Source organism: Rhinopithecus bieti, unplaced genomic scaffold (genome assembly GCF_001698545.2).
Source record: "Rhinopithecus bieti isolate Rb0 unplaced genomic scaffold, ASM169854v2 scaffold_34297, whole genome shotgun sequence".
NCBI lineage: Eukaryota > Metazoa > Chordata > Mammalia > Primates > Cercopithecidae > Rhinopithecus > Rhinopithecus bieti.
In genome coordinates, this window is record NW_016814629.1 from 104,087 (window position 1) to 127,607 (window position 23,521).

Here is a 23,521-nt window from a genome sequence, read left to right on the forward strand (position 1 = left end):
GGTTTGTGTGTGCTCCTTACCTCCTTTGTTTCCATGTAAATAAGTTCTCAAAAAAAAAAGAAATTGTACATGTGATGGGAGACCCCCCCAGCCAGTTGATATGAGTAGTTTCCTACAAATTTGTTTAAATTGGTATGACAAAAATCTGGTAGAATGATGACTAAATCTCAAAAGTCATTCTTGTTTCCTCTCCTTTCACACCTCAGATTTGATCCATCAGAAAATCCTTTTTATCTAGCCTTCAGAGTATATACCAGTGCTGGATCACTTCTCACCATTTCCAAGGCTACCACCCTAACCCAAACCTCTATCATCTTTAGCATAGACTACTATAATAGCCTCCTAACTTTTCTTTCTGCCTTCTTCTTACCCTCCTATAGTTTATTCTCAATGTATTAATAGTAGTCAGACTGTGATATCCTTTTAATCCAGAAATCAGATCTTGTAACTCTTCTGCTGAAAACTTTCCAGTGGTTCTCCTTACATTTACAATAGAATCCAGACTCTTTGGCCTACAAGGACTTCTGTGTCCTGGCTTCTATCAACTTCTTCATTCATCTCCCTCTATTCTTACCCCCACTTGCAAAGCTCCACTAACCTTGATCTTCTTTTTTGTTCTGGAGCCAGACTTCCTGGGCTTAAATTGCTGCTATGCTACTTACTTGGAAATCTTAGACAAGTTACCTAATTTCCTTGTACTTACATTCCTTCTGTTGTAAAATGATGTGGCCAATAATAGTGTCTCTCTCATAACATGGTTATTAGAATAAACAAGTTAATACATTTAAAACGCTTAGAACCATTCTGGGTACATACTAAGTATCATTTTATGTTAGCTCTCCTCATTATTGTTGTCATGATTCCCATCCCATCATCATCGTCTTTGCTGCCTTCTTTTTTAATCATTCAGTTCTCAACTCTACTGTCAAATACATAGGGAAGTCTTTCTTAATCAGCCTAACTAAAGCAACCATCCTGGTCCTTCTCTGTATATTCCTGTTTTTTTTTTAATTTTTTTAAATTTTTTGAGACGGAGTCTCACTCTGTACCCCAGGCTGGAGTGCAGTGGTGCAATCTCAGCTCACTGCAAGTTCCGCCTCCCAGGTTCACGCCATTCTCTGCCTCAACCTCCCAAGTAGCTGGGACTACAGGCGCCTGCCACCCAGGTCCAGCTAATTATTTTTTGTATTTTTAGTAGAGACAGGGTTTAACCATGTTAGCCAGGATGGTCTCGATCTCCTGACCTAGTGATCCACCCGCCTCGGCCTCCCAAAGTTCTGGGATTACAGGCATGAGCCACCACGCCCGGCTTGTTGTTGTTGTTGTTGTTGTTGTTGTTGTTTTAGCAGTTTCTGTACCTGAAATTATTTTCTTGATATGATTATGTGTTTATTGTTTTTATTGTTTATTTCCCCTTCCTCTTTGTCTTGTCTTCAGTCATGGTCAGTAAACTGACAACAGTTATTGGCAATGGCTGGGTGCCGTGGCTCATGCCTATAATCCCTGCACCCTGGGGAGGCCAACGTGGGTGGATCACTTGAGGTCAGGAATTCGAGACCAGCCTGGTCGCCATGGTGAAACCCTGTCTTTACCAAACATACAAAATTTAGCCGTCGTAGTGGCACACCTGTAATCCCAGCTAGTCAGGAGGCTGAGGCAAGAGAATCACTTGAACCCTGGAGGCAGAGGTAGCAGTGAGCCTAGATAGTGCTACTATACTCCAGCCTGGACAACAGAGCAAAACTCTGTCTCAAAAAAACGAAAAAAGTTATTGGCAATCGCCATTAGGCTGTAAGGTCCTTGAAGGTAGGTATCATGTCCATCTTGTATGCCCATGTTTAGCATAGAGTTTTGAATACCATAAGGGCTCAAAAAATATTTGTTGAATATTAAAATGAATCAGGTTTTTTACATGTATTATATGAAGTTGTCGAATAAATAGTTCAACTAAATGCATTTTTTTTGTTTCTTTGTTTTTGTTTGTTTGTTTTAGACAGAGTCTCACTTTGCAGCCCAGGCTGGAGTACAGTGGCACAAGCTCGGCTCACTGTAACCTCTGCCTCCCGGGTTCAAGTGATTCTCATGGCTCAGCCTCCTGAGAAACTGGGATTACAGGTGCCTGCCACTATACCTGGCTAATTTTTGTTGTTTTTTTTTTTTTTTAGTAGAGATGGGGTTTCACCATGTTGAACAGGCTGGTCTTGAACTCCTAACTTCAAGTGATCCACCTGCCTCTGCCTCCCAAAGTGCTGGGATTACAGACATGAGCCACCATGCCTGGCCAGCATTCTTTAGAATAGCTCATTTCTTTATAAATCACCTAGAAATTATGAAATTCTCTTGTACTTGTCATTAGAACTACATGATTATAGTAAATACTTATTTTAACAATATAAAAGTCCCTCCACTGTTAAGGATATAGTATTGATATCTTGCTCTTATGGATGGAATAAATAGACTAGAAAACTTTATATTAGTCTGAATATTATAACTGATCTATAAAAGAAGTCATAAAGTACAAGGAGATTCTATTCATCCCTGTTAAAGTGTAGTTCATTGACCAATAGCATATTTGGGAGCTTGTTCAAAATATATCTAAAAACATTTTTTTGAGACAAGATCTCACTCTGTTACCACACTGGAGTACAGTGGTGCAAGTACGGTTCACTGCAGCATCGACCTCCTGGGCTCAGGCAATCCTCCCATCTCAGCCTCGTGAGTAACTGGGACTAAAGGCCTGTGCCACCATGTCCAGTTAATTTTTAGTTTTTTGTAGACACGGGTTCTCACTATGTTGTCCATGCTGGTCTTAAACTCCTGGATTCAAGCATTCCTCCTGTCTTGGCCTGCCAGAGTGTTGAGATTATGGGTGTGAGCCACCATGCCTGGCCTGAAATGTAGATCCTCATGCTTTTTCTTAGACCTACTGAATTAGAAACTCATGTAATTGTATGCACAGTAAAGTTTAAGAATCATTGCTGTAGATTTTATAGGATTGTTTAATTACAAAGTGAAATGAAATTTTCTTGCATTTTTCTTTGTATTCTTAATGACATTTCTTGTGTTTTGAAAGGAACAATCACACTCTCTTTGGTGTTCTAAATTATACTAAGACTCCTGGAGGGAGTAGACGACTTCGTTCTAATATATTAGAACCTCTAGTTGATATTGAAACCATTAACATGAGATTAGATTGTGTTCAAGAACTACTTCAAGATGAGGAACTATTTTTTGGACTTCAGTCAGGTAAATCAATATTATTTAATGTTATAAATGCAAATCATTAAAAAATGCAATTGACTTAGTTATTTTTCCATGTTTCTGAAAGACAAGTAGTGGTGTAAATTCTTGTATTCTTTTATGAAAGCTATTTTCCTGAAATTTTCTACTGAATCCTGCAGTAAATAATTTCAGAGGTATATTATGTAATATATTTTGATTTCCTGTATGCTTTTCTTTTCCATTTTTTTCTGTTTTTTTTTTGTTTGTTTGTTTGTTTTGTTGTTGTTGTTGTTGTTCATAGATACCTTATATTCTTTTTCTCCATGGTAATCCTCAAAGACGGGAAGATTTGTCCAGACTAGGTAATTATCAACAGATAGGATGTAGTAGTTTCCTAGGCTGCTCTAAAAACTAATACATACTCCATGGTTTAAAACAGCAGAAAGTTTTTGTCTTATAGTTCTGGAAGCTAGAAGCTGAAAATAAGGTGTCAGAAAAGCCATGCTCCCTCTGAAACCTATAGGGGAGAATCCTTTGCCCCTTTCTAGCTTTTGGTGGTCGATGTCAGTCCACGATGGGCCTTGGCTCACAGGCTTGTTATTGCAATCTCCGCTTCTATTGTCATGTGGTTTTCTCCCTGTGTGTATTCACATTGTCTTCTTATAAAGACACTAGTCATATTGTATTAAGACCTACCTTAATAACCTCACATTAACTTGATTACATTTGCAAAGGCGCAATTTCCAAATAAGGTCACACTTATAGGTACCCGGAGTTAGGACTTCACAATGTCATTTGGGGGTCCCAATTCAACCCATAACATGGGATAAGAAAACTGCCATTGCCTCAGGGTCTGTTTCTGGAGAACTCAACCTAACACAGTCACTAACAGGCATATTGCTAATTTTTTTTTCTTCACTTTAAGTTCTGGAATACATGTGCTGAAATGTTCTGAACATGCAGGTTTGTTACATAGTTATACATGTGCCATGGTAGTTTGCTGCACCTATCAACCCATCATCTAGGTTTTAAGCCTTGCTTGCATTAGGGATTTGTCCTAATGCTCTCCCTCCCCTTTCCCTCCACTCACTGACAGGCCCCAGTCTGTGATGTTCCCCTCCCTGTATCCATGTGTTCTCATCGTTCAACTCCCACTTATGAGTGAAAACATGCAGTGTTTGGTTTTCTATGCCTGCATTAGTTTGCTGAGAATTATGGTTTCCAGCTTTATCCATGTCCCTGCAAAGGTCATGAACTCATTCCTTTTTGTGGCTGCATAGTGTTCCATGGTGTATATGTGCCACATTTTCTTTATCCAATCTATCATTGATGGGCATTTGGGTTGTTTCCAAGCCTTTGCTATCTATTGTAAATAGTGCTGCAGTAAACATACATGTGCGTGTGTCTTTATAGTAGAATGATTTATAAACTTTTGGGTATATACCCAGTAATGAGATTGCTGGGTCAAATGATGTTTCTGGTTCTAGATCCTTGAGGAATCGCCACACTGTCTTCCACAATGGTTGGACTAATTTACACTCCCACCAACAGTGTAAAAGTGTTCCTATTTCCCCACATCCTCTCCAACATCTGTTGTTTTCTTACTTTTTAATGATCGACATTCTAATTGGCGCGAGCTAGTATCTCATTGTGGTTTTGATTTGCATTTCTCTAATGACCAGTGATGATGAGCTTTTTATCATGTTTGTTGGCCACACAAATGTCCTCTTTCGAGAAGTGTCTGTTCATATCCTTTGCCCACTTTTTGATGGGGTTGTTTTTTTCTTGTAAATTTGTTTAAGTTCCTTGTGGATTCTGGGTTTTAGAGCTTTGTCAGATGGGTAGATTGCAAAAATTTTCTCCCATTCTGTAGGTTGCCTGTTCACTCTGTTGATAGTTTCTTTTGCTGAGCAGAAGCACTTTAGTTTAATTGGATCCTTATTGTCAATTTTGGCTTCTGTTGCCTTTGCTTTTGGTGTTTTAATCCTGAAGGCTTTGCCTATGCCTATGTCCTGAATGATATTGCCTAGGTTTTCTTCTAGGGTTTTTATGGTTTTAGGTCTTACATTTAAGTCTTTAATCCATCTTGAGTTAATTTTTGTATAAGGTGTAAGGAAGGGATCCAGTTTCAGCTTTCTACATATGTCTAGCCAGTTTTCCCAGCACCCTTTAAAAACAGGGAATTTTTTCCCCATTGCTTGTTTTTGTCAGGTTTGTTGAACATAACATGGTTCTAGATATGTGGTGTTATTTCTGAGGCCTCTGTTCTATTCCATTGATCTATATATCTGTTTTGGTACCAGTACCATACTGTTTTGGTTACTGTAGACTTGTAGTAGTTTGAAGTCAGGTAGCATAATACCTTCAACTTTGTGTTTTTTGCTTAGGATTGTTTTGGCTATATGATCCATTTTTGGTTCCATATGAAATTTAAAGTAGTTTTTTCTAGTTCTGTGAAGAAAGTCAGTGGTAGCCTGATGGGAATAATGTTGAATCTATAAATTACTTTGGGCAGTATGGCCATTTTCACAATATTGATTCTTCCTATCCATGAGCATGGAATGTCTTTCCATTTGTTTGTGTCCTCTCTTATTTCCTTGAGTTCTTTTTGTAGTTTTCATTGAAGAGGTCCTTCACTTCCCTTGTAAGTTGTATTCCTAGGTATTTTATTTTCTTCATAGCAGTTGTGAATGGGAGTTCACTCATGATTTGGCTCTCTGCTTGTCTATTACTGGTGTATAGGAATATTTGTGATTTTTGCACATTAATTTTATGTCCTGAGACTTTGCTGAAGTTGCTTATCAGCTTAAGGAGTTTTTTGGCCGAGATGATGGGGTTTTCTAAATATATAATCATGTCATCTGCAAAGAGAGACAATTTGACTTCCTCTCTTCCTATTTGAATACCCTTTATTTCTTTCTCTTGCCTGATTTCCCTGGCCAGAACTTCCAATACTATGTTGAATAGGAGTGGTGAGAAAGGACATCCTTGTCTTGTGCCAGTTTTCAAAGGGAATGCTTCCAGTTTTTGCCCATTCAGTATATTAGCTGTGGGTTTGTCATAAATAGCTCTTATTATTTTGAGGTACGTTCCATCAATACCGAATTTATTGAGAGTTTTAGCATGAAGGGCTGTTGAATTTTGTCGAAGGCCTTTTCTGCATCTATTGAGATNTTGATTGTGGTGGAATTTTGATGTGCTGCTGGATTCAGTTTGCTAGTATTTTACTGAGGATTTTCACATCAATGTTCATCAGGGATATTGGCCTGAAATTTTCTTTTTTTGTTGTGTCTCTGCCAGGTTTTGGAATCAGGATAATACTGGCCTCATAAAATGAGTTAGGGAGGAGTCCCTCTTATTCTATTGTTTGGAATAGTTTCAGAAGGAATGGTACCAACTCCTCTTTGTACCTCTTGTAGAATTTGGCTGTGCATCCATCTGGTCCTGGGCTTTTTTGGTTGGTGAACTATTAGTTACTCCCTCCATTTCAGAACTTGTTATTGATCTATTCAAAGATTAAACTTCTTCCTGATTTAGTCTTGGGAGGGTGTATATGTCCAGGAATTTATCATTTCTTCTAGATTTTTCTAGTTTATTTATGTAGAGGTGTTTATAGTATTCTCTGATGTTAGTTTGTATTTCTGTGGGATCAGTGGTGATATCCCCTTTATCATTTTTTTATTGTGTCTATTTGATTCTTCTCCATTTTCTTCTTTGTTAGTCTGAGTAGTGGTCTACTTTGTTAATCTTTTCAAAAAACCAGCTCCCAGGTTCATGGAGTTTTTGAAGGGTTTTTCATGTCTCTGTCTCCTTCAGTTCTACTCTAATCTCAGTTATTTCTTACTTTCTACTAGCTTTTGAATTTGTTTGCTCTTACTTCTCTAGTTCTTTTAATTGTGATGTCAGGATGTCGATTTTAGATCTTTTCCCCTCTCTGATGTGGGCATTTAGTGCTATAAATTTCCCTCTTAACCCTGGCTTAGCTGTGTCCCAGAGATTCTGGTACGTTGTCTCTTTGTTTTCATTGGTTTCAAAGTACTTCTTTATTTCTGCCTTAATTTTGTTATTTACCCAGTAGTCATTCAGGAGCAGGTTGTTCAGTTTCCAGGTAGTTGTTCAGTTTTGAGTGAGTTTCTTAATCCTGAGTTCTAATGTGATTGCACTGTGGTCTGAGAGACTGTTATGATTTCTATTCTGTTCCATTTGCTGAAGAGTGTTTTACTTCCAATTTTGTGGTTGATTTTAGAATAAGTGCTATGTGGTGCTGAGAAGAATGTATATTCTGTTTATTTGGGGTGGAGAGTTCTGTAGATGTCTATTAGGTCCGCTTGGTCCAGAGCTGAGTTAAAGTCCTGAATAACCTTGTTGATTTTCTGTCTCATTGTCATCAGATTCACCAAGGTTGAAATGAAAGAAAAAAAATGTTAAGGACAGCCAGCAAGAAAGGTCAGGTTATTTACAAAGGGAAACCCATGAGGCTAACAGTAGATCTCTCTGCAGAAACCCAAGCAAGAAGAGAGTGGGAGCCAATATTCAATATTCTTAAAGAAAAGAATTTTCAACCCACAATTTCATCCAGCCTAACTTAACTTCGTAAGTGAAGGAGAAATAAAATCCTCTACAGACAAGCAAATGCTGAAGGATTTTGTCACCACCAAGCCTGCCTTACAAGAACTCCTGAAGGAAGCATTAAATATGGAAAGGAAAAACCAGTACCAGCCACTGTAAAAACACACCATAATATAAAGACCAACAACACTATGAAGAAACGGCATCAACTAATGTACAAAATAACCAGCTAGCATCATGATGATAGGATCAAATTCACACATAACAATATTAACCTTAAATGTAAATTGGCTAAATGCCCCAATTAAAAGACACAGACTGGCAAATTGGGTAACGAGTCAAGACCCATCAGTGTGCTATATTCAGGAGACCCATCTCATGTGCAAAGACACACATAGGCTCAAAATAAAGGGATGGGGGAATATTTACCAAGAAAATGGAAAGAAAAAAAAATACAGGGGTTACAATCCTAGTCTCTGATAAAATGGACTTTAAACCAACAAAGATAAAAACAGACAAAGAAGGCCATTACATAATGGTCAAGGGATCAATACAACAAGAAAAGCTAACTATCCTAAATATACATGCACCCAACACAGGAGCACCCAGATCCATAAAGCAAGTCCTTAGAGACCTACAAAGAGACATAGACTCCCACACAATAATAGTGGAAGACTTTAACATCCACTGTCCATATTGTTAAATTTAATGGACATTTTGGTTCCCTTATTTGAATAAGAAAATTGCCCTGGGCAAAATACATCAACAGAAGCTTCTCAAAAGGAAGACATACAAGAGACCAATAAACATATGAAAAAATGCTCAATGGTCACTAATCTTCAGAAAAGTACAAATCAAAACCACAATGAAATACCATCTCACACCAGTTGGAATAGCTACTATTAAAAGTCAAAAAATAACGGATATTGGCAAGTCTGCAGAAAGAAGGAAATGCTTTACATTGTTTTAGGATTATAAATTAGTTCAGCCTCTGTGGAAAGCAGTTTGGAGATTTCTCAGAGAACTAAAATAGAATTACCATTCAACCCAGCAATCCCATTACTAGATATATACCCAAAGGTAAATAAATTGTTCTCCCAAAAGACATCTGCACTCGTATATTTATTGCAACATTTTCACAGTGGCAAAGACATGGAATGAACCCAGGTGCCCATCAACAGTGGACTGGGTGAAGAAAATTTGGTACATATACACCTTGGAATACTATGCTGTCATAAAAGAATGAAATCATGTTCTTTTGGCAGCATGGATGTAGCTGGAGGCCATTATTCTAAGTGAATGAATGCAGAAACAGAAAACCAGATATTGCATGTTCTCACTTACATGTGGGAGCTAAACATTGGATACACATGAGGATATAAAGATGGAACAATAGATATTGGGGACTCCAAAAGGGGAGAGGAGTGGGGCAAGGGTTCAAAATATTGGGTACTATGTTTACTATCTGAGTGCTGGATTCAGTCAAAGCCCAAACTTCAGCATCACACAATGTATCTATGCAACAAATCTGCACATGTACCCCATAAATACAAAATAATTTAAAAAAAAAAAAAAAAAAAGAATAGAGGAGGTTCCAAGATGGCCAAATAAGAACAGCTCCAGTCTGCAGCTCCCAGTGTGAGTAACACAGAAGACGGGTGATTTCTGCATTTCCAACTGAGGTGCTGGGTTCATCTCACTGGGGCTTGTCAGACAGTGGGTGCAGCCCACAGTGCAGGGTGGGACATCACTTCAACCAGGAAGTGCAAGGGGTCGGGAATTCCCTTTCCTAGCCAAGGGAAGCCGTGACAGATGGTACCTGGAAAATCGGGACACTCCTAATACTGCACTTTTCCAATGGTCTTAGCAAATGACACACCAGGAGATTATATCTTGTGCCTGGCTTGGAGGTTCCAAGCCCACAGAGCCTCGCTCACTGCTAGCACAGCAGTCTGAGATTGAACTGCAAGGCAGCAGCGAGCCTGGGGAGGGGCGTCTACCATTGCTGAGGCTTGAGTAGGTAAACAAAGCTGCCTGGAAGCTCCAACTGGGTGGAGCCCACCGCAGCTCAAGGAGGCCTAACTGCCTCTGTAGACTCCACCTCCAGGGGCAGGGCATAGCTGAACAAAAGGCAGCAGAAACTTCTGCAGACTTAAACGTCCCTGTCTGACAGCTTTGAAGAGAGTAGTGGTTCTCCCAGCACGGAGTTTGAGATCTGAGAATGGACTGCCTCCTCAAGTGAGTCCCTGATCCCTGAGTAGCCTAACTGGGAGACACCTCCCAGTAGGGGCCCACTGACACCTCACATGGCCGGGTGCCCCTCTGAGACAAAGCTTCCAGAAGAAGGATCAGACAGTAACATCTGCCATTCTGCAATATTTGCTGTTCTGCAGCCTCCACTGGTGATACCTAGACAAACAGGACCTTTAGCAAACTCCAGCAGACCTGCAACTGAGGGTCCTGATTGATAGAAGGAAAACTAACAAACAGAAAGGACATCCACACCAAAACTCTATCTGTATGTCATCGTCATCGAAGACCAAAGGTAGATAAAACCACATAGATGGGGAGAAACCAGAGTAGAAAAGTTGAAAATTCTAAAATCAGAGTGCCTCTTCTCCTCCAAAGGAATGCAGCTCCTCGCCAGCAATGGAACAAAGCTGGACAGAGAATGACTTTGACGAGTTGAGAGAAGAAGTTTTCAGAAGATCGGTAATAACAGACTTCTCCGAGCTAAGGAAGGATGTTCAAACCCATCGCAAAGAAGCTAAAACCTTGAAAAAAGATGAGACCAATGGCTAACTAGAACAAACAGTGTAGAGAAGTCCTTAAATGACCAGATGGGGCTGAAAACCATGGCACGAGAAGTACGTGATGCATGCACAAGCTTCAGTAGCTGATTCAATCAAGCAGAAGAAAGGGTATCAGTGATTGAAGATCAAATGAATGAAATGAAGTGAGAAGAGAAGTTTAGAGAAAAAAGAGTAAAAAAGAAATGAACAAAGCCTCCAAAAAATATGGGACTATGTGAAAAGACCAAATCTACATCTGATTGGTGTCCCTGAAACTGACAGGGAGAATGGAACCAAGTTGGCAAACACTCTTCAGGATATTATCCAGGAGAACTTCCCCAATCTGGCCAGGCAGGTCAGCATTCAAATTCAGGAAATACAGAGAATGCCACAAAGATACTCCTCGAGAAGAGCAACTCCAAGACATAATTGTCAGATTCACCAAAGTTGAAATGAAGGAAAATGTTAAGGGCAGCCAGAGAGAAAGGTCTGGTTACCCACAAAGGGAAGCCCATCAGATTCACAGCGGATCTCTCAGCAGAAAGTTTAAAAGCCAGAAGAGAGTGGGAGCTAATATTCAACATTCTTAAAGAAAAGAATTTTCAACCCAGAATTTCATCCAGTCAAACCAAGCTTCATAAGTGAAAGAGAAATAAAATCCTTTACAGACAAGCAAATGCTGAGCGATTTTGTCACCATGAAGCCTGCCTTACAAGAGCTCCTGAAGGAAGCACTAAACATGGAAAGGAACAACTGGTACCAGCCACTGCAAAAACTTGCCAAATTTTAAAGACCATCAATGCTAGGAAGAAACTGCATCAACTAAAGAGGAAAATAACCAGCTAACATCATAATGACAGGATTAAATGCACACATAACAATATTGACCTTAAATGTAAATGGGCTAAATGCTCCAACTAAAACACAGACTGGCAAATTGGATAAAGAGTCAAGACCCATCAGTGTGCTGTATTCAGGAGACCCATCTCATGTGCAGAGACACACATAGTCTCAAAATAAAGGGATGGAGGAAGATCTACCAAGCAAATGGAAAACAAACAAACAAAAAAAGCAGGGGTTGCAATCCTAGTCTCTGATAAAACAGACTTTAAACCAGCAAAGATCAAAAGAGACAAAGAAGGCCATTACATAATGGTAAAGGGGTCAATTCAACAAGAAGAGCTAACTATCCTAAATATATATGCACCCAATACAGGACCACCCAGATTCATAAAGCAAGTCCTTAGAGACCTACAAAGAGACTCAGACTCACAATAATAATGGGAGACTTTAACACCCCACTGTCAACCGTAGACAGATCCATGAGACAGAAAGTTAATAAGGATATCCAGGACTTGAACTCGGCTCTGAACCAAGTGGACCTAATAGATATCTACAGAACTCTCCACACCAGATCAACAGAATATACATTCTTCTCAGCACCACATGACACTTATTTGAAAATCGACCACATAGTTAGAAGTAAAGCAGTCCTCAGTAAATGTAAAACAACAGAAATTATAACAAACTAACACTCAGACCACAGTGCAATGAAACTAGAACTGAGGATTAAGAAACACACTCAAAACCACTCAATTACGTGGAAACTGAACAACCTGCTCCTGAATGACTATTGGGTGCATAATGAAATGAAGGCAGAAATAAAGATGTTCTTTGAAATCAATGAGAACAAAGACATAACATACCAGAATGTCTGGGACACATTTAAAGCAGTGTGTAGAGGGAAATATATAGCACTAAATTCCCACAAGCAAAAGCAGGAAACATCTAAAATTGACACCGTAACATCTCAATTAAAAGAACTAGAGAAGCAAGAGCAAACAAATTCAAAAGCTAGCAGAAGGCAAGCAATAACTAAGATCAGAGCAGAACTGAAGGAGATAGAGACACAGAAAACCTGTCAAAAAATCAATGAATCCAGGACCTGGTTTTTTGGAAAGATCAAAAAAAATTGATAGACTGCTAGCAAGACAAATAAAGACGAAAATAGAGAAGAATCAAAAAGATGCAATAAAAACTGATAAAGGGGATATCACCACTGATCCCACAGAAATACAAACTACCATCAGAGAATACTATAAAAACCTCTGTGCAAATAAACTAGAAAATCTAGAAGAAAATGGATAAATTCCTGGACACATACACCCTCCCAAGAATAAACCAGAAAGAAGTTGAATCCCTGAATAGACCAATAACAGGCTCTGAAATTGAGGCAATAACTAAGAGCCTACCAACCACAAAAAGTCCAGGACCAGATGGATTCACAGCTGAATTCTACCAGAGGTACAAAGAGGCACTGGGACCATTCCTTCTGAAACTATTCCAATCAATAGAAAAAGACCAGAACCCTTCCTAATTCATTTTATGAGGCCAGCATCATCCTGATACCTAAGCCTGGCAGAGACACAATAAAAAAAGAGAATTTTAGACCAATATTCCTGATGAACATCGATGCAAATATCCTCCATAAAATACTGGCAAACCAGATCCAGCAACACATCAAATAGCTTATCCACCACGCTCAAGTTGGCTTCATCCCTGGGTTGCAAGGCTGGTTCAACATATGCAAATCAATGAACGTCATCATCATATAAACAGAAACAAAGACCAAAACCACATGATTATCTCAATAGATGCAGAAAAGGCCTTTGACAAAATTCAACAGCCCTTCATGCTACAAACTCTCAATAAATTCAGTATCAATGAAACGTATCTCAAAATAATAAGAGCTATTTATGACAAACCCACAGCTAATATCATACTGAATGGGCAAAAACTGGAAGCATTCCCTTTAAAAACTGGCACAAGACAGGGATGCCCTCTCTCACCACTCCTATTCAACACAGTGTTGGAAGTTCTGGCTAGGGCAGTCAGGCAAGAGAAAGAAATAAATCGTATTCAATTAGGAAAAGAGGAAGTCAAATTGTCCCTGTTTGCAGATGTCATGATTGTTTATTTAGAAAACCCCATCATCTCAGCCCAAAATCTCCTTAAGCTGACAAGCAACTTCAGCAAAGTCTCAGGATACAAAATCAATATGCAGAAATCACAAGCATTCATACACACCAATAATAGACAAACACAGAACCAAATCATGAGTGAACTCCCATTCACAATTGCTTCAAAGAGAATAAAATACCTAGGAATACAACTTATAAGGGATGTGAAGGACCTCTTCAATGAGAACTACAAACCACTGCTCAACAAAATAAAAGAGAACACATACAAATGGAAGAACATTCCATGCTCATGGATAGGAAGAATCAATATTGTGAAAATGGCCATACTGCCCAAGGTAATTTACAGATTCAATGCCATCCCCTTCAAGCTACCAATGAGTTTCTTCACAGAATTGGAACAAACTACTTTAAAGTTCATATGGAACCAAAACAGCACCCGCATTGCCAAGACAATCCTAAACCAAAAGAACAAAGCTGGAGGCATCACGCTACCTGACTTCAAACTACACTACACGGCTACAGGAACCAAAACAGCGTGTTACTGGTACTAAAACAGAGATATAGACCAATGGAACAGAATAAAGCCCTCAGAAATAATACCACACATCTACAACCATCTGTTCTTCGACAAACCTGACAAAAACAAGAAATGGGGAAAGGATTCCCTATTTAATAAATGGTGCTGGGAGAAGTGGCTAGCCATATGTAGAAAGCTGAAACTGGATCCCTTCCTTACACCTTATACAAAAATTAATTCGAGATGGAATAAAGACTTAAATGTTAGACCTAAAACCATAAACACCCTAGAAGAAAACCTAGGCAATACCATTCAGGCCATAGGCATGGGCATGGACTTCATGTCTAAAACACCAAAAGCAATGATAACAAAAGTCAAAATTGTCAGATGGGATCTAATTAAACAAAAGTATTACACTTTTGCACAGCAAAAGATACTACCATCAGAGTGAACAGGCAGCCTACAGAATGGGAGAAAATTTTTACAATCTACCCATCTGACAAAGGGCTAATATCCCGAATCTACAAAGAACTTAAACACATTTACAAGAAAAAATCAAACAACCCCATCATAAAGTGGGCAAAAGATATGAACAGACACTTCTCAAAAGAAGATATTTCTGCAGCCAAGAGACATATGACAAAATGCTCATTATCGCTGGCCATCAGAGAAATGAGAAAATGACAATTAGATACCATCTCACCTTAGTTAAAGCAATCATTAAAAAGTCAGGAAACAACAGGTGCTGGAGAGGATGTGGAGAAATAAGAATGCTTTTACACTTTTGGTGGGAATGTAAACGAGTTCAGTCATCGTGGAAGACAGTGTGGCGATTCATCAAGGATCTAGAACTAGAAATACCATTTGACCCAGCCATCCCATTACTGGGCATATACCCAAAGGATTATAAATCACGCAGCTATAAAGACACATGCACACGTATGTTTATTGTGGCACTATTCACAATAGAAAAGACTTAAAACCAACCCAAATGTCCATCAGTGATAGACTGGATTAAGATAAAGTGGCACATATACACCATGGATTACTATGCAGCCATAAAAAAGAATGAGTTCATGTCCTTTGTAGGAACATGGATGAAACTAGAAACCTTCATCCAGAGCAAACTGTCACAAGGACAGAAAACCAAATACCACATGTTTTCACTCATAGGTGGGAATTGAACAATGAGAACACTTGGATACAGGGTGAGGAACATCACACACCAGGGGCTGTCATGGGGTAGGGGGAGAGGGGAGGGATAGCATTAGGAGATATACTTAATGGAAATGACGAGTTAACGAGTTCAGCACACCCACATGGCACATGTATACATATGTAACAAATCTGCATGTTGTTCACATGTACCCTAGAACTTAAAGTATAATAATAATTTAAAAATTTAAAAAATGGAAAAGGGAAAGGAAAAGAAGTTTGCCTTTGCAACCTGGCTGTTTATCCACTGTCGTGGTGCAATTTTCTTCTGAAATCTGCAGGTGGAAGGATAGTTTATATGTACTACTCTTTATCCAGGTTTTGGTTGCTTGCAGCATGGTCTGTCTTTCATACCTCCAGTTGCCTGTCTACCCCAGCTTGTGTTCTGGTAGTCTACATGAAAGTGGTGCATTCACATATAGAAGGCATTTACTACCTGAGTAGGTTTTCTTCAGTCCAATTCCAAATACCTTTTATTAGTGTAATTCCTTCAAAATTCTGGTATTATATTGACTGTGACTCTGCCTGTCCAATGTTGTTCAGTATGTTCTTTTTTAAATATATATATTCCTGTATATTTAGTATTGGGAAAGGCAGAAAGAGGCCATTTTAACTATCCTTTCTTTTCTTGTTAACAGCAACATCTTGTTGGTCTACTTGTACCTGCCATTTAGTGTAATACATAAGTGCCAAGAATATGAAAAGTCATTTAATCATGTTACATTGGTCAAGCTCCAACCATTGTTATCTTTTTAAACTTTCTGCTACCAAATATGCATTTATACTTATCTACTTTTCACTCCCTTTGTTTAAGCTGGAAGTGATATTCTCTAGCTAATTCCTCCATCTGTGTCCTGGATCCCATCCTTGCACTCATCTCCTGTATCTTCATTATTTTTTCTCAATATGGCCTTCTTCTAAGAGGATTTAAGCTTCCTCATGTCTCTCCCATCTTTGTAAAAACTCTCCCTGGACTTGAACTTCTCCAGCTACCACTATATCACTTCTCTATTCATAGCCAAACCTGTTGAAAAACAAATTTCCTATGCTCACTATTTTCTCTTCATCAGTACATCTCAATGTGCTGCAGTCATTTCTGTGCCCAGTACTGCGCTGAGACTGCTCTTGTCAAGGTCACTGGAGCAGATCTTGTTGGTTCTCTGTACAGATCATCTTGGATCCCTTTTACCTTTCAGTATGCACCTTTTGCTGCTCTGTGTGCCTAATGGCCCACACCTGGACTCTTTTCCTAGGCCTACCTTCAGACTGTTAGAGCCCTTTGTTCTTAAGCACAGAGTACCCAAAATGCCTGGTAGCCCTTAAATGACTGTATGGTGTGAAGGTATGAAAGCCCAGCTCTTTCACATTGATTTGGCAAAAACCAGAATATAACTTAAACTCCAGAATTCCTTTGCAAGATTAGTTGAAGTTACCTTCCACATAACTTCACCTGAAATCACACTGTTGGTTGACTTGGTTTCCCTTCTCTGTCCTTTTTCACTGCTCTACTGGTTTCTTCTGGAAGCCATGTCTTTTCTCTTTCTTTCTTTTCTTTTCTTTTCTTTCTTTCTTTTTTTCTTTTTTTTTTTTTCTTTGAGACAAGGTCTCACTCTGTTGCCTAGGCTGGAGTGTGGTGGTGCGATTTCAGCTCACTACAACCTCTACCTCCTGGGCACAAGCAATCCTCACACCTCAGCTTCCCAAGTAGGTGGTACTACAGGCACATGCCACCACACTTAGCTAATTTTTATGTTTTTGGTAGACATGGGGTTTCACTGTGTTGCCCAGGCTTGGAAGCACATTCGTAATAAGTTACTGGCACATAAGTCCTTGCTTCAGTGTCTGTTTCTGGAGAACCCAACCTAACACAGTCAACAACAGGCAAATTGTTAAATGTAATGGACACATTAGTTTTCTTATTTGAATAAGAGAAGTATCCACAGTTTATTTGATACGGCTGAATATCTGTCATTATTGAATTAATGCCTTTCTTTGCTTCTGTGATTACATAATCTCCTGATTTTCTTCCTATATCTTTGTGGTTTCCTTCTGAGTCTTTTTAATATATTTCTCTTCCTTTGCTTATTTCCTAAATGCTATGGCTCTTCAAAGGTATGTTCTGGGTTGTCCTTTTATCCTGAATTTCCTTATTATATGGCTTACCCAGTTTCATGGTTTTATGATTATTATTCACATATTCACGACTTCCAAATTTACATCTCATGCCCAAATATCTCTCCAGACTCTTGGACTCAAGTATCTTATCACCTTCTGAGCATTTGCTGTGATCTGCATGTTGTGCTTCTCCAAAATTCATATGTTGAAGTCCTCACCTTCAAGGTGATAGTATTAGGAGGTGGAGCCTTTGGGAGGTGATTACACCAGGGCAGCAGAGACCTCATGAATGGGATCAGTGCCCTTACAAAAGAAGCTCAAGAGAGACTCCTTGCCCCTTCTACCATGTGAAGATACAGCGAGAAGGTGCCATCTATGAGCCAGAAAGTGGACTCTTACCAGACACTGAATCTGCCCAGCACCTTGAGGTGAGAACTTCCCAGCCTCCAGAACTGTGAGAAATAAATTTTTCTTGTTTATAAGCCACTCAACTTGTGGTAATTTTTTATAGCAGCTTGAATGGAATAAGAGCATTTATTAGGTGTTCCTAAATCACCTGAAACTTAATGTGCCCAAACTGCGCCATCTTTTTTTTTTTTTTTTTGAGACAGAGTCTTGCTGTCACCTACACTGGAGTGCAATGGTGCAATATCAGCTCACTGCAACCTCTGCCTCCCGGGTTCAAGTGATTCTCTTGCCTCAGCCTCCCGAGTAGCTAAGAGTACAGGCACCCGTCACCACACCCGACCAATTTTTGTATTTTTAGTAGACATGGGATTTTCTACATGTTGCCCAGGCTGGTCTCGAACTCCTGACCTCAGGTGATCCACCCGCCTCGGCCTCCCAAAGTGCTGGGATTACACGCATGAACCACTGCACCCGGCCGCCGTCTTCTTTTCTAAATCAGTTCTTCCTGGTTTCAGTGAATAGCTCTACATCCAACCTCTTTGTGCAAGCTAGATACATGAAAGCCATTCTTAACTCTTAACCTTCCTTCCATTCAGTCATCAAATCTGCCATGTCTCCTTGCTGTAGACCTCTTGGATGTATCTGCTTCTTCTATCCCCATGGGTGCCACTGCAGCCCAGGATACCTTAATTCTCTCATCTCATTTCTTGTAAGAGCCTCCTATTTGGTCACCCTTCTTCAACCTTGCTGTTTCTTTTTTTTTTTTTTTGAGACGGAGTCTCGCTCTGTCGCCCAGGCTGGAGTGCAGTGGCCGGATCTCAGCTCACTGCAAGCTCCGCCTCCCGGGTTCACGCCATTCTCCTGCCTCAGCCTCCCGAGTAGCTGGGACTACAGGCGCCCGCCAGGTCGCCCGGCTAGTTTTTTGTATTTTTAGTAGAGACGGGGTTTCACCATGTTAGCCAGGATGGTCTCGATCTCCTGACCTCGTGATCTGCCCGTCTCGGCCTCCCAAAGTGCTGGGATTACAGGCTTGAGCCACCGCGCCGCGGCCGGCCAACCCTTGCTGTCTTGCCTCTTCTTACATTGTACCTGAGTGATCTTTGAAAACCCGATACATCTAAGGCATCATCACGTCGTGGTATTCAATTCTTAATATGGGATATAAACACATCACCACAAATTTTAGGGGCTTAAAACAAGACTAATTGAGTAATTATTCTCGACACAGTTCTGAGGTCCAAAATCAGTTTCACTGGCGCCTAAATTAGTGTGGTCAGGACTGGTCTACATTTTTCTGCGAGGGCTTGGAGGGGGGAGTCCCAGTTTCGTTGCTCTTTTCCACTTTTAGAGGGCCGCCCGTACCGAGTCCTTGAGTCTTACGCCCGTTCATCGTATCTTTAAACGCAGGAAGTAGAGCACTCTGTTCCCTGTGTCGCTGTGATCTTCGTTTTTGCTACGTTTACGTATATGCTTCTCTCTGCTGGGACTCTGACCCCTGACCTGTTTGTAAGAACCTCTTTGCATTGACAGCTGGGGCAAGCAGACAATCCAGGTATAATCTCTCTGTCTCAAGGACCCTTGAATTTCAATCCCATGACTAGGGAAACTTCCTTTATCAGTTAACATATTCACAAACTCCAGGGATTAGGAAGCACGATCTCTGCGGCAGGATCTGGGAGAGGGTGTGGTCTGACTATACTCATCTGCATAAAATCCTTCAAGTCCTTTACTCTCTACAATCTCCTTGCTCACAATCTTTTTAGATGTTAAAATGCACGATCTTCCGCATATAGCTGTTTTGCCTGTAATCTCCCAGCATCTCTTGCGCTTTTTTACCCGTCACTCGTCCTATTCTGTGCTTCTAGCTACAATGACTTCTTCTGAAGTGTACTTGAACATACTCTGCTGTATTTTTCTGCTTGGAACTCTTAATTTTTGCAGCAATACCTCCTCCGTCCTTCCCTGCAAACTCTCTCTCCCAGGCTACTCCTAGCTCAATGCACTGCATCTTTACCATTCCTTTAGATGTGACTTCTGCTACAAGGCCTTTGCTGATTCCTCAGGTCAGTGTTAGCATCTTTCCTTTAAGAATGCATTGGTTCCTGTGAGCCTTTGTTATGACAGCTTATGTTACTATATTGTAACATGCACTGGATTGTGTTGGACTAATTCTGCGCATATAAGCTAGACATACAGTCTTAAATATTGTTAAAACTACTGATTTGTTGGGGTTGAATCTGTGGGGGAGAGTTGCTGTTCTGTATCAGTTCCCAAGACACATCACTGGTTTGTCCATGATAACAATTTGTATATAAAACTTGGATTTTTTAAACTTGTCAATTTTCGTATATTTTACGTTTCTTTATAATATCCTTATCGAGGACTGAAAATTTCAAATCTTACATATAAATAAATGTTTCTCTGTTTTTTATATCTTTTCTTTCCTTTCTTTTTTTTCTGTCCCTTTTTTCTTTTTTTTTTTTTCTTTTTTTTTTTTTTTTTTTTTTGAAGACAGAGTTTCACTCTGTCACCCAGGCTGGAGTGCAGTGGGCAATCTCGGCTCACTGCAACCTCTGCCTCCTGGGTTCAAGCGATTCTACAGCCTCAGCCTCCCAAGTAGCTGGGATTACAAGTACCCACCACCACACCTGGCTAATTTTTGTATTTTAGTAGAGATGGGGTTTCACCATGTTGGCCAGGCTGGTCTCAAACTCCTGACCTCAAGTGATCCACCTGCCTTGACCTCCCAAAGTGTTGGGATTACAGATGTGAGCCGTGTTTTCTATGTCTTAATGGTTTGTAATTTATCTTAATACACAATAAAGTAGGGGAGAAGGGCATAGGGCAGAGTGGGAGGGTAATTTTTACAGTTTATTAAAACATGAGAATCTAAACCTTTAAAAAAAAACCTAGTACCTCCTTTATTATAGACATTCTATAGGTGTTAGGGATAAAAAGATGAGGAACATTAAGCTATATCTGCCCTCAAGGACCTCACATCCATGTTAGGGCAACAGAACTCTAATTAAATAATTTTGATACAATGTGATAAATGCAGTAACAATTGAGTAGTTCATGGGAACACAGAGAAGGGAGTTGGGATAAAAACAGAATCTAGATGGGATTTGCAGGAATAATATTTCAGCTTTGTCTTAAAAGAAGGAGTAGGATTTTAGCAACAGGAGAATCCTAGCAGTGATATTCGAGATGAAAGGAACATGCCTGTGCAATGTATGTTGACGTCCATAGGAGTAATGCAGATGTTTTTTGGATATAGTGGTTAGGATAAAGATCTGGTATGCATGCCATTGGCTCTGATCTTGACCAGTCATTTCTTTCCCTCTCTCACTTCCTCCCTCCCCCACCCCTTTTATTTTTCTTTGGTCTCTCTCTCTTTCTTTCACATGGTCTCGCTCTGTCACCCAGACTATTGTGCAGTGGCACTATCATAGCTTACTGTAATAAACCTCTGGGTTCAAGTGATCCTTTTGCTGCAGCCTCTTGAGAAGCTATGTCTACAGGCCTGCACCAGCATGCCTGGCTAATTTTTACATTTTTTTGTAGAGCCAGGGTCTTGCTCTGTTGCCAAGGCTGAACTTGAACTCCTGACTTCAAACAATCTTCTCATCTCAACCTCCCAAAGTGTTAGGATTGCAGGCACGAGTCGCCATGCCTGGCTGTACTTAGGTTGATGTAAAAGAGCTTGCTGTATTTAAGGATTGGCCAGTAGTTATTTATGACTTAAAGCCTTGGGAAGTGGCAGGAAATGAGGATTGAGACTAGACTATGAAGGGCCTTTTTATAATGCTAAGGAGTTTAATTTTTTTCCTTCAGGCAATATGGAGGTGACCATTCTGAACCTAGAGAGCACTGATCAAATACTGTTTTAGAAACATTCTGGTTGTAATGATAGATTTGGGGAAAGGAAGAAAGAGGAGTCTGGAAAGAGAAAGAGCAATATAAATGAGGCCTTAAGAGAGTCTGAGTAGTAGAATCACATGTAAAATGTCATAATAATATTGTGCCATACTGAACATAATGAATATTATAGCTGCAATCTATTTAGCCTATTCTAATTTTTTAAACTTTTGGGGGAAAGAATCAAACTCTGTAAAATATTTGAAGAGATTTATTCTGAGCCAAATATGAGTGACCATGGCCCATGAACACAGCCCTCAGGAGGTCCTGAGAACATGTACCCAAGATAGTCAGAGTACAGCTTGGTTTTGCTTATTTTAGGGAGGCATGAGACATCAATCAAATACATTTAAGAAGTACAATGGTTTGGTTCAGAAAGGCGGGACAACTCAAAGCAGGCGGTGGAACTTCCAGAGTATAGATAGATTTAAACATTTTCTAGTTGACAGTTGGTTGAGTTTATCTGAAGACTTGGGATTAATGGAAAGGAATGTTCAGGTTAAGATAAAGCATTATGGGGACCAAGTTTGTGCAGAGGAATCTCTCAGATAGCAGACTTCAGAGAGATAGCAGTTTGTAAAATGTTTCTTATTGGACCTGAAAGGATGCCTGGCTCTTAGTTGATCATCTTCTGGATCTGCAAATAAAGGAAGGAAAACAAAGGAGTAGAGGGATTCTCCATAGAATGTGAATTTTTCCCACAAGAGACTTTTCAGGGCAATTTCAAGGCATGGCAAGGAAGTATATTTTGGGGTTAAATATTGTATTCCTTGTTTCATAATGTTATGCCAGAGTCAGATTGAAAAGCAAGTCACAATATACAGGGTCAAATAAAACCCATCTGATGAGAATCTATGGTTTGTAGGGCATACCTCCCCAGACCCCTTAGGTAGGAATTTGGGCCAGATGGAAAATCAGAGCTTATTCCTCAAAACACAGTTTTAACATAATGAATTACCATAGAAACAGAAAATTAGAAAGGGGACAGTTCTAGAGGTAGGCAAACTGAAAACTATCAAGACACCTGACAGTTTGAACAGGTAGCAGGTAAAATAAACATTTTCTTATTTTGTGGGTTTCTTTTTTTTTTTGGAGACAGAGTTTCACCCTTGCTGCCCAGGCTGGAGTGCAGTGGCGCGATCTTGGCTCACAGCAACCTCCACCTCCTGGGTTCAAGCGATTCTCCTGCCTCAGCCTCCCAAAGTGCTGGGATTACAGGCGTAAGCCACCATACCCGGCTCTTATTTTGTGTTTTGAGGGATAACAGCATGACACCACTTTGAGAAAGTGTTAGTAAGTCTATATAAAAACTTTTAAGGTTATATATTACAGTGATAATAACCATGAGTCCTTAAGAAATAGTTATCATTGTTTACTGTATTTCAAGTATGGGGAAATAAGTACATTTTTAAACAATCTCTATGTTAAATGGTTACAGTTTATTACTTATTTATATTTATTTTTATTATTTTTTTTGAGACAGAGTCTGGCTCTGTTGCCCAGGCTGGAGTGCAGTGGCACAATCTTGGCTCACTGCAACTTCCACCTCCCTGGCTCAAGCCATCCTCCCACCTCAGCCTCCTGAGTAGCTGAGACTACAGGTAGGCACCATCACACATAGCTAATTTTCTTATTTTTTGTAGAGACAGGGCCTCACTGTGTTGCCAAGGCTGGTCTCAAACTCCTGAGCTCAAGTGATCTCCTGTCTTGGCCTCCCAAAGTACTGGGATTATAGGCATGAGCCACCACACCTGGGCTGAAATGGTTAAAAGTTTTTTAAAGAA

The 23,521-nt window shown here is 39.9% G+C and overlaps 1 protein-coding gene across 1 annotated transcript in view; it reads left to right on the forward strand.

Moving 5' to 3' along the window:
* The window catches only part of MSH4 (mutS homolog 4), a 122,669-nt gene that overhangs the window by 24,978 nt on the left and 74,170 nt on the right, over nucleotides 1-23,521 (forward strand). Inside the window, exon 7 of the mRNA XM_017851591.1 lies at nucleotides 3,074-3,246. Coding sequence (XP_017707080.1) covers nucleotides 3,074-3,246 — 173 coding nt within the window. The remainder of the gene's footprint in view (nucleotides 1-3,073; nucleotides 3,247-23,521) is intronic.